The 12,573-nt window shown below is 39.3% G+C and overlaps 1 protein-coding gene across 4 annotated transcripts in view; it reads left to right on the top strand.

Moving 5' to 3' along the window:
- The window catches only part of PARD3B (par-3 family cell polarity regulator beta), a 1,834,390-nt gene that overhangs the window by 801,525 nt on the left and 1,020,292 nt on the right, over nucleotides 1–12,573 (top strand). For all 4 annotated transcript variants that reach the window (XM_033945029.1, XM_033945028.1, XM_033945030.1 and 1 more), the window contains one exon: nucleotides 2,980–3,105. In XM_033945029.1, coding sequence (XP_033800920.1) covers nucleotides 2,980–3,105 — 126 coding nt within the window. The remainder of the gene's footprint in view (nucleotides 1–2,979; nucleotides 3,106–12,573) is intronic.

The raw sequence follows: 12,573 nt of genomic DNA, 5'->3' as shown, positions 1-12,573 counted from the left end.
ATGAGTAAATGATGGTCAATGGTATCAAATGCTGCAGATAGATCAAGTGAGATCAGGAGGATACATTTATGGTGATCTAGGTGGCATTGGATATTAGTTGTAAGACCTATCATAGAGTGTTCTGTTGAGTGATTAGATCTAAAGCCTGTATGATTAGAATGTAATGTATGTGTCTTTTCTACAAAATTGCTTACATGATTAAAAACAACCTTTTCTATTAATTTAGCGATAAAGGGGAGATTGGCAATGGGTTAGTAATTTGACTCAATTGCAATTGAGTTTTTAGGATTTTTTATTATTAGACAGGACGTGCTGAGGATCGAGTCGGTTCAGCGAACGGCCACCAGGATGGTCTTGGGGCTCAAGGATCTCACGTATGAAGAAAGATCAAAAAAATTGCGGCTGTACTCACTTGAGGAAAGAAGAGAACGGGGAGATATGATTGAAACATATAAGTACATCACGGGACGCATCGAGTCAGAAGATGATATCTTCTGGCTCATGGGACCCTCGACCACCAGAGGGCATCCGCTGAAAATCAGGGAAGGGAAGTTTCATGGCGACTCCAGGAAGTATTTCTTCACCGAAAGAGTAGTGGATCATTGGAACAGACTCCAGGTGATAAAGGCCAGCAGCGTGACGGATTTTAAGAGAAAATGGGATATTCACGTGAGATCTTTAAGGGAGTAAATTCAGGGGAGGGGATACTTGGAATGGGCAGACTTGGTGGGCTATAGCCCTTTTCTGCTGCTTTTTTCTTTGTTTCTATGACAGATGATTGCTTCTTTCCAATCTTTTGGTATAAATCCTGTGGTTAAACTATTTTAGGTAAAATTTGTGTTGGTTTCGTGTCTACATTAAAATTAACTTTTGAACCAATGCTATCTCTAATTTTATTAATTTTGTTTACAAAATAATTGGCAAGATTTTATGCAATAGGTTTATTTTCTAGTTCAGGGCTTTCTATTCTTTTTGGAGCTGTAAGATTTTTTTTAAATAGCAAAGAGAGCAGAAAAAATTTTAGCACTTGAAATTTTATTGGAATAATATGTTGTTTTTGCTAGGTTTATTTTAGTTTTATAATATTGCAATTGTTCTTTATATTTAATCAAGTTTTCTCTTGCTTTAGTTTGTCTCCATTTCCATTCTAAAACCCTAAGTTGTTTTTTGATTAATGTAAGGGTTTAAGTTTGAGACCACTGCCCTAAACTGTACCATTCCCTCAGGTTTTTGCTGCCCAAATGTATAACCTTGCATTTCTTAGCATTAAATTTTAGCTGCCAAATTTCAGACCATTCTTCAAGTTTTGCCAGGTCTTTCTTCATTTTATTCACCCCATCAGGGGTGTCTACTCTATTGCAGATTTTGGTATCATCCGCAAAAAGGCAAATCTTACCCAACAGCCCTTCAGTAATACAATTTATATAAATGTTAAAAAGAACAGGCCCAAGAACAGAACCTTGAGGCACATCTCTGGTGTAACATCCCTTTCCTGAAATCAATCTCCATTGATCACTACCCTCTGTTACCTTCCACTCAACCAGATCTTTACTCAGCCCATCACTTTGGGACCTATCCCAATGACACTCAGTTTATTTATTAGACATCATGATCTCATAATAAATTTCAAATCAACAATTTATAATTTTTTTTCAAAATTTTGTTTTTATACTGAATTAGTTTTTAATGTTTGGATTTAGCTCAATATAAAATTGCAATTGCAGTATAGAATAACTTAGACATAACTGTTGCATCATAAACTCAACAATATATTTGGTACCAGTCCCTCAGTCTCTGTATTTAACAGCCCTAAAAGCCTATAGTGTATGAAACTAGTTTTAGGACCCTACTTCCATTTGGACTGTATGTTGGTTCCAAGTGTAGTCTTCACAAGTACACTTAAACCAATTCACTGTAATAGTCTATATATAAGCATGAAATTTACTGGGTGAATTGAGAACAAGTATATGCAGTTCATCTGATGTTTTGACTAACCAAAAGCAAAAAGACAAAATTTATATTGGGTTAAGTTTATTCTCCTGTTTTCTATGTGACTTCTTTTCTTTTTCTCTAGGATCATAAAATCCAAACACTTTTTTCTCTTTTTGTTTCCCTGATAATCTCCCAAAATTATATTCTTCTTGATTGCTGCCAAAAGTATCCTGACATCTGACAAAAATTGCCACACATTTTCTTCTTTAGTAGTTTTTCAAGGTGAATTCAATTTTTGCATATCTTCTCCCCTATTGCAAAATCTACACTGGTCAAAAGCCTTTCAACCAACCCCTCAAATTCCTTGTAAGTAAAAGGACACAAAAGCTAAATCCCCTCACTTTCACTTCATCCAGGGCCTTGCTCAATACACAGGACTCAGTTGTCCTGTACTCCCTCTTGTCAGTATGGGAGAAATTAGAACAATACAAGGCTTCCTCGTATCATTTCAGTTTATATTACTGGTGAGCTCACAAACCTTTAGCCTTTTGTAGTAAGAAGATTTATGGGAAAAAAAAGTCTCCTTTCTGCTATATTGTTTATTGAAAGATTCTATACTGCTACTAACGATTGGGGGAGTCAATTCAGAGCGGCTTATATGAGCTTTGTAATGGTGTTACAATGCATGAGCTTCTGTAAAGGTGTTACAGTACAGAGTTAGCATTTTCTGAGTTGGCTGTTAAGACAGCCCTCTTAAACCATAATCAATTGTCTTATTTCTGCCTATCATGCATACAGTATAGGCAAAGGCAAGTTCTACCCCTGCTTAGAAAGTGACACAGAATAGATCAACAAGATTAGAAATATCCTAGGGCCCACATAGCATTTATTGGGCATCAACAAAATTTGTAAATTAAAATAAGGAACATAAATCTTAAATTCTACATTAGTTTAATGATAAGTTGTTCTTCTATGCATGTAGTTGTTCTGAAGCTAGATAAACATGATATCTTCAGATTCTTATCTTATTTTATTGTTTTTTTTTAGGATTCTTGGACTCTATATTAGAGGGATAGAAGAATATAGTCGATCAAAGCGAGATGCTCTGTTTCATGAAAATGAGTGCATTGTGAAAATAAACAATGTGGACCTTGCAGATAGAACCTTTTCACAGTAAGTGCTGCCTGAAGGAAATATGCTATTAGTTCTTGTAACCCCATATATTTTCATAATAGCTACTATTTAGTTCACACATAAATTTTTATGTAGACTTTCTAAATAGTTGTATACAAAATCCAGCATATATATGTTCTCAAAATAAACCTTAGAGAAAAGATTATATGGATAAAAGGGTGATTAACCTTTAATTCTTTAATGGTTAGGATTACGTTTATTCAGCAAAATGTGCCGTAAAATACAGAGAACAAGATAATATTTAGAATTATAATTTTAGTGAAACAATTAAGCATAGATACCATGATATATATTTGTATATTAAAATAACTGTTAACACTTATTAGACTGAAGACACAACCGCTATTATGTGCTGTATGGCAGACTGGGGGACACAACTTCAAGTACTCTTCATCTGTCCCCAGCAGGCTTATAAGCTATCTGTGTTACCTGGGGCAATGGAGGGTTAAGTGACTTGCCCAGAGTATCAGGGAGCAGGATGGGATCAAACTCACAACTAGAGAATGACACAAGGACAATTTTTTTTTTCCCCCATCCCATCCCTGCCCCATTCCTGCAAGCTCCATCCTCATCTGCATAAGCCTCAAACACTTTAAAATCATAAGAGTTTGAGGCTTGTGTGATTAAGGCAGAGCTTACAGGAATGGGGATGGGGAAATTGAGTTCCTCCAGGGATGGGGAAAAATGTGTCCCCATGTCATTCTCTACTCACAACCTTAGGTTGCTGAGGGAGCAGCTGTAACCACTAGGCCACTCCTCATCTCATTATTGGGAAAGGAATGGAAAACAGAAATGAGAATGTTATAATGCCTTTGTATTGCTCTATGGTCTGACAGCACCTTGAATCAAGGACATTGCCAGACTTAACATTTTGAGGGGGAGGGGTGCAGAGTTAATATAAGGGGAGTGGAGTGGCCTAATGGTTAGAGAAGATGCCTCAGCACCCTGAGATTGTGAGTTCAATTCCCACTGCAGCTCCTTATTGTCAGCCTAGAGGCCTATGGGAAATTATATCAATCTGACCCTGGCATGGGAAGGCAGATAGACCCTTAGTGCAGGGAGACTGTGTTAAGTGTCCCTGATATGTTTTAACTTGAAATTTCCCTGATTGAATCATGACTAATTGTAATGATTATATATATATACATTCAGTACAGAATTATGGTCTCTCTTAAGTGCCATAATAGTTATATGCAGCACACAAAAACATATCTTTTTGGAATGTCTGATTAAGAACCTTAAGTACCTGATTATTACCTCTCTTTTGCCATAACTATACCAAGTGAATGCATTAATATTGTTACATGTTGCCACATTCAGTACAGGCAACCTGGTCTCTCTCTCTCTCTCTCTCTCTCTCTCTCTCTCTCTCTCTCTCTCTCTCTCTATATATATATATATATATATTCAGTACAGGCAACATGGTTTCTCTCTCATTTTCTATCTCTTATTTGGATCACACTGGAGTACAGCTGCTGAATGATATTGGGACTCTTTTCAAATCCCTCCCTGTATGCACAGACATCATTTCATCTCAAGGGTGAATACCACTAATTTCCAGTGACTGACAGATCCTGTGCATCATGTGCAAACATCCTTTCATTTCAAGTGTGAACCTCATCAGTTTAAAGAGACTGCCGGTTCCTGCTGGACTAATTCATCTTCCTGCACCCTGACTGCAAAGACTTTAACACACATGCTGTACACAATGTTTCCTGTTCATCGGATATAGCCACCTTCCTAAGAACGCTTTGCTGTACAATTCCACCGATTTAACCGATTCTATGGACATTCCAGACTTTATTTCATATGCTGTACATCCACTACCTCTTGGAATGGGGAATGAGACATTCCACAAGATGCTGAACTTTACTGAACTCCATACTTACATTGAACAACTAAAGAAATCCTCCAAAGAAGTGAATCATACTATCACTTTTTACAATGGACAGATTGCACAAAATTTAATACGAGACGCTCATGTCTCAGTTTGGGAACTTTTCTTTGGGTATTCGCCCACTGCAAACCACGTATTTAATGTTTTAATTCACCCTATCATTATCTTAATTATTGTACAGATTTTGCTATGTATTATTATGATTTTCCTTTGCTGTAAAGTGAAACACATGTACATTTCTTTACAACGCTTATCATACCACGTTCCTTCTAGCTTTTAAGGCTGTTATACATGTATTTCCAGTATCTTCTCGGACACTTGCTAATTTGGTTTTAATTTGGCATGGCCTATTGCATTACCATTACCAGGGTCAGACATAATATTTTCCCATATCCCATACTTAGATACTCTCTCTTATGACATCTTGGTACCTTTATACCTGAACCTCCTGAAAAAGCTTCCTTCATCCCTTATGCACCGTTCATTCGCTCAACGACGGGTAAGATATAAGCATACTGGGATCCCCGCCCAGATTATGGCCTATACGACCTAAGACAGAGGTTTGAACTCGTAATGGGAACTGTTTACGGACTATACAACCTATCTTCATAGCTTGGAGATTCTGCAAGACAGGGGACGTACTGTTGGAGGTAAAAGAAGCATCTGCTAATTGCAGGCTGTTTAAAGAAGGGTACCACAAGCTCGCCCTCATTTCAAAGAATAAAAATAAAAATAAAAAAAAGTATGGGAGATGTCAGCCTAGAGGCCTATGGGAAATTATATCAATCTGACCCTGGCATGGGAAGGCAGATAGACCCTTAGTGCAGGGAGACTGTGTTAAGTATCCCTGATATGTTTTAAGTTTCCCTGATTGAATCATGACTAGCTAAAAGGTGTTAATGTCTGATTAAGAGGGTGCTTAGGACAATGGTGCACAGATCAAGCCAGAGACTTAATCCCATCACCATGCTTGCAGATGTCACACTCTCCTTTGTCAATTAAATTGACCATTGTCTCAAACAGTTTGCAAGTTCTAAACAGAAAGATACTGGGAGATACAATATTTTCTCTAGTCAGAATAAGATTCCAAGGTATAAAAGCCTGCTCTCTGCTCTATCAATATGTCTCTTTTTCTATCAAGCTATCAGGAGAGGGGTCTTGGCCCTCTCTCTCTCTTTCTTTCTATCTAGCTATCTCTTGGCTCTTGGCTTGGCACTCTGGCTCTCCCTCTCTCTGTCTATCCTTCCCTTTATCTATGGCTTAGACCATCCCCCTTTTCTCTTTCTCTCTGCCTTTCCCTGCAACTTCATGCTTCCTTCTGGACTCTGTAAGGCAGTGAGACTGCTTTGCTCTCTGCTTAAGTGTAATGCTCTCTGCTTAAGTGTAATGCTGTCTGCTTAATTGTAATGCTTATAAATATTACTTTTCTGTAAGACTATTTCTATAATATATTCTTTATATAATCACCCCTGGCTGTGCTTCTTATTTGATTCTATCCCTAATGAAACTTCTGTGAAGGTATTGAACTCGGGACTGCGGATTGTAAGGCCGTGTCAAACATAACCCCTCCAACCTAACATTGTGGGGGTGCGACCATCCTTACATTTTATTAAACTGACACTTATTACTCTGGGCAAGTCACGTAACACTTTTTGCTCCAGGTACAAAATAAAGAACCTGTCTTAAAGTATGTAAACTGTTTTGATTGTAACCACACATAAAAGTGGTATATCAAGTCTCATTAAAAATCCTTTACTAATACTGTGCTGAATGAAACTACATCTATGGAATTTATAACAAAAAATATGCTTATCTTGAAAAACTTTACTTGGTTCACTGATGTTGGCTAGCATTTTACAGCAAAAAGCCTCTTCGTCAGGGCAATGGGACTCATAAATTGGTTCAAAAATCTAAGGAAAATGTTATTTGCCAGAGTGGTGGAACACCCCCTGAAAACCATTTACTCAAAAGTGGAGAAAAAGCCTCAACCATCATTAATATGCAGACAGCAACCCAATGAGTTTTTAAGCTGTTCTTATTTTGCTTCATGGGCAAAAAACTCCACTACTCTCAAAATGCCATTTTTCAAAAACAGGGAAACATCCCACCACTGTACACAGGGAAAAGAAACAGAACAAGAGAACCCCAAAAAACTATACTTAGCTTCTCTGATGATCCATTACTCCATCCAAAATCATGATGTTCCGGTTAGTACACCTCCAGCAGTCAAGTGAAGATAAGCAGCTATATTTCCAACAAGGCTCTTGTTTCGCCAACCAGTGGCTACATCAGGGAAATTCCAAAACAAGCTCTCATTCTTTCCAACTCTATCTAACACTGGCATCAACATGGCTCCTGGATTAAAGACTCCGCGTTCCATGACATCATTTCCGCCAGAAATCATTCACAACAAAAATCAATAAAACGAACACCATTCCACTTTCTGGTTCAGCCCCTTCGGTCAGATTATGTCCAAAAAGAAAATAGATCTCTTTTAACTCTGATATAGTTTAGTCTTCACATCATTCCTCCATGACGTCACTGGGATGTGATCCAAGACAAAACATGTAAACTCCTCAAAAGAATGTTGTTTATCCACACAGTGATGGGTTAATACATCCACTTGTCGTTTATGGGCAATGTTCGACCGATGTTCAAAGAGCCTGGTCTTCAGACTCTGGCCGTGTGGCCAATGTAACACAAGCCACCCTGGCATACAATAGCGTATACCCCCCCAATCGTCTCACATGTGGCACTGCAAGTCATCTTCCAAGTCCTCCTTCCGGGAATGCACACTAGATATCCCTCACAAATTAGAGAGCATGCAGTACATTGATACAGCAAAATAGTCCCCTCCTCTCCACCACTCTACTAGACCACACGTCAGAAGGGCATAATAAATCTTTTAGATTTCTGTTACAAGAGAAAGCTATTTTACACTCTAACTCCTGACAATTTTGCTTGGTTTGCACCATGGGCCAAAGATTTTTACTTTTTCTGCCCAATCGTTGAGAAATAGTGGAAAATTTCAGAATACATAGCACCATCTCCAGGTCTTCAGCTTTCGGTTTATATTGGAACAGTTGATCACAGGCACTAAATCTCACTCTCTTGCACGCTTTTGCGACCACCAAGTTGGGATATCCCCATTCCTCATATTTATCTTTCAAAATTTCTGCTTTATCAATAAATTCTTCTGTCGAATGATATATCCTTCTATACTGAAATAATTGGGATACAGGTAAGTTATTCTTCAAAGTGCTTGGATGCATACTCGTATACCGCAAAAGAGTATTTCTGTCTGATGGCTTGGTGAAGACAGAGATTAGAAATTTCCCTTCTCTCTGTGTAATCTTCACATCCAAGAATGTTATCTCATTCAGATCACTCTTCATCTCAGATTGAATAGTTGGATGACAGCCATTCAGATAATGAAGAAAGATGTCCAGATGTTCTCGAGTGGAGGTCCATAACAAAAAAATATAATCTATAAACCTCCTCCACAACTGAATATGGGTCATAAATCCTGATGTATAAATCCACTTCTTTTCATATTTCGCCATAAATAGATTCACGATTGACGGGGCAAACAATGCCCCCATCGCAATCTCTGACTTCTGTTGAAAAAACTTATGGTCAAAAATGATGTAGTTCTCGGACATAGCAATGGTTAAGGACCCCAAAATCTCAGATGGGACCTGATGAGGGCGACGCCGATCCTCTAATGCTTCCAGTACTACCTGAAGAGCTTCATCTTGAGGAATACATGGTAGCTACTTCTCACTTCTTATCATTAGTCTACCAATTTATGAGTCCAGTTGCCCTGAAAAATGGCTTTTTGCTGTGAAATGTTTGCCAGGAAACCAACAGGCATTTTGTCCTTTTTAATGTTCCTCAAAGAGGTGAAATGGCTTTCAAACTCATTTTGATCATTTGGATAAAAGAGACCATGACAGCAATGTAAGACTTTCATGAAAATAATTATCTGAAGGGCTTGGAAGCACACTCATCCAAGGCTCCAGTAGCCTCTTGGAAGGAATATGAATTGGTTTTGCTGGAAGATACATGTAGAGCAGCAACAGGTCATCCCAGTTTTTGCAACACTATAGACCAGTAGTTTCAAACTCGCAGCCCGCCAGATACATTTTTGAGGCCCTCGGTATGTTACCATTGTTCTGGAACGTTGCCCGCCTCACTGCTGTAACCTCACGCAATTGCTTTCCTGCTTCTGTAAGCGATTGTAAGGTGGAGTGGAAAAAGTTAAGAGCTGAAGGCGGTTGTGGATGTGACCACCGGACACTTAAGACACAAGTTTTCCAGGCACAAATCGGATATTGATTCTCCCCTCTACAAAAAAGCCCAGAGGACTACACCAAAATCTTGTCTCTTGCAGTTGATACTTTAGATTAGAATCTAAATCACAATTTTGCATGAGGTAAAACTCTTTAGAGTTTATAAATATTTCCTTAATTGCTTCTGATAATTTCCGCTATACACAGTTCAAAGCAGTGCAACATGCAGAAAGTGAAAACTATCTAAATTTCACTTTCTGCATGTTGCACTGCTTTCAGTTCTGTATAGCTGAAATTATCAGAAACAATTAAGGAAATATTTATAAACTATAACGAGTTTTACCCCATGCAAAGTTGTCATTTCTTTAATAAGACATTAACTGTTTTTTTCTGCGGCCCTCCAAGTACCTACAAATCAACAATGTGGCCCTACAAAGGGTTTGAGTTTGAGACCGCTGCTATAGACCTAAAATTGTGGTAATTATTTTTGTTTTGTGCTTTCCTTTTGCCTATTTATTAATTTACTGGTTTTATTTTATTTGTCTTGATTACTCCCCAATATATTGACTTTGTAAACCATTTAGTTATTTTGATATGATTTTGCAGTATATCAAAATTAATTTGAATTTGAACTAAATTGGATTTAGGAGCCAGAAAGTAAACCATCTTTGGAAAAGCAGTCCTTGCAACCACTGTGGATTCCTTTAGCCCCAGATGAAGAAGTCTATTATATATTTCAGTGGTTTTGGCATCTATAAAAAATTAAAAGCATACTTATGCCATACCTGATTACTTTCATTCAGTCAGTCTTGCAGGACCAGTCCAGGAATCCACCCAAAGATATCAGAGGGGGGGGGAGAGAGAGAAAAAGAAAGAAATGCATGATAAATGCAATTGAATTGACTTATGCAGTTCGATCTGAGTGTATTCTTTGATACTGTTGATCATTCCTTGTTTCTGAATTACATTAAAGATACAGGAGTGAAAGATATTGTGCTCAGTTTAGATCTTACTTTTCCTCCTGCTCTTCACAAGTTGCTGTTCAGAATTATGTCTCTCAGCTTCTCTCACTTTAGGGATTCTCGAAGGTTCTATGTTGGCTCCAACTTGAAACTGTCTTGGCACTATTGGTTTTGTTACAAGACCTAAATCCTAAATTTACTTATATTCTGATGATATACAGTTGCTGATTGTTCATGATTCCTGGGTTTCCTATTTCCAATACACCTCTTTTACTGTTTCTTCCACATTTTACATTCAATCTCTAAACATAAGTTGATTCTCAGTCCTCATCAGTAAAAAGCTTTATGGCTACATAGCTATCCTATGTTTTGCTGTCCAACCATTTATAAATTCTGTCTCTATTCCAATTTGGAGGACCACTATTTCTCTAGGAGTCTTGATTGACAGCTCTTTCATTTTGTCCCTACATCGCTCAAGTTGTCCAGAAGGTATTTTGTGCTTTAAGGAAGATTAGGTCTGTGAGTTCACAAATACAGGATGTTCATAGAAACATAGAACATAGAAACATAGAAAAAGACGACAGATAAGGGTCGCGGCCCATCTAGTCTGCCCACCCCAATGACCCTCCCCTATTTAACTCTGTACAGAGATCCCACGTGACAATCCCATTTCTTCTTGAAATCAGGCACGCTGCTTGCCTCGATCACCTGAAGTGGAAGTCTATTCCAGTGATCAATCAATCTTTCGGTGAAAAAGTATTTCCTGGTGTCGCCGTGCAACTTCCCCCCCCTGATTTTCCATGGATGTCCTCTTGTCGCCGTCGGACCTTTGAAAAAGAAGATATCCTCTTCTACCTCGATACGGCCCATGAGGTATTTGAACGTCTCGATCATATCTCCCCTCTCTCTGCGTTCCTCGAGTGAGTATAGCCGCAATTTATCCAGCCGTTCCTCGTACGGGAGATCCTTGAGTCCCGAGACCATCCGGGTGGCCATTCACTGGACTGATTCAAGCCTCAGTACATCCTTGCGGTAATGAGGCCTCCAGAATTGCACGCAATATTCCAGATGGGGCCTCACCATGGATCTATGCAACGGCATAATGACTTCAGGCTTACAGCTGACGAAACTCCTACATATACATCCTATGATCTGCCTAGCCTTAGATGAAGCCCGCTCCACTTGATTGGCAGTCTTCATGTCTTCACTGATGATCACCTCTAAGTCCCGTTCTGCAACAGTCCTTGCTAGGATCTCGCCATTTAGGATGTAAGTCTCGCATGGATTTTGACTGCCGAGGTGCATGACTTTGCATTTCTTGGCATTGAAACTCAGTTGCCAGGTCCTTGACCATTGCTCCAATAGGAGTAGGCCGTGTTTCATATTGTTCGTTCTGCTCTTGCTTGTTATATTACATAGTTTGGCGTCATCGGCGAATAACGTTATTTTACCGCAAAGCCCCACAGCCAAGTCCTTTATAAAGATATTGAAAAGGATCGGGCCTAAGACCGAGCCCTGTGGCACTCCGCTGATCACTGCCGTTGTTACGGAGGGGGTGCCGTCACCCTCTGAAGCCTACCACCAAGCCAGTCCCCAACCCATTTTGTCAAAGTGTCACCTAATCCTATAGAACTCATTTTGCACAACAACATGCGGCACTATCAAATGCTTTGCTGAAGTCCAAGTATACAATGTCCAAGGACTCTCCAACATCGAGCTTCCCCGTCACCCAGTCAAAGAAGCTGATCAAGTTGGATTGGCAGGATTTCCCCTTGGTAAATCCATGTTGACGGGGATCCCGCAGATTCTCCTCATCCAGGATCTTGTCTAATTGTTGTTTGATTAGGGTTTCCATTAGTTTGCTCACTATAGATGTGAGACTCACTGGTCTGTAGTTCTCAGCCTCTGTCCTGCAACCTTTTTTGTGGAGTGGAATGACGTTAGCCGTTTTCCAGTCCAATGGGACTCTACCTGTACTAAGGGAGAGATTGAAGAGTGCGGATAGTGGTTCCACCAGGACGTCCCTTAACTCCCTGAGCACCCTGGGGTGTAGATTGTCTGGCCCCATTGCTTTGTTAACCTTGAGTCTAGACAGCTCACAGTAGACACTGCTTGTTGTAAACTTGAAATTACTAAACGGGTCTCCTGAGCCTTCTTTTTTCTGCAGCTGAGGGCCGGAACCCGGCGCCTCACGGGTGAAGACCGAACATAAATATTCGTTTAACAATTCAGCTTTTTCTGAGTCTGCTTCTACATAGTTCCCATCTGGTTTCCTAAGGCATACTATCCCGCTTGT

The sequence above is a fragment of the Geotrypetes seraphini genome, chromosome 5 (genome assembly GCF_902459505.1).
Source record: "Geotrypetes seraphini chromosome 5, aGeoSer1.1, whole genome shotgun sequence".
Classification (NCBI taxonomy): Eukaryota; Metazoa; Chordata; class Amphibia; order Gymnophiona; family Dermophiidae; genus Geotrypetes; species Geotrypetes seraphini.
The sequence above is the reverse complement of the archived record's forward strand: the minus strand, read 5'-3'. Positions and strand labels throughout refer to the sequence as shown.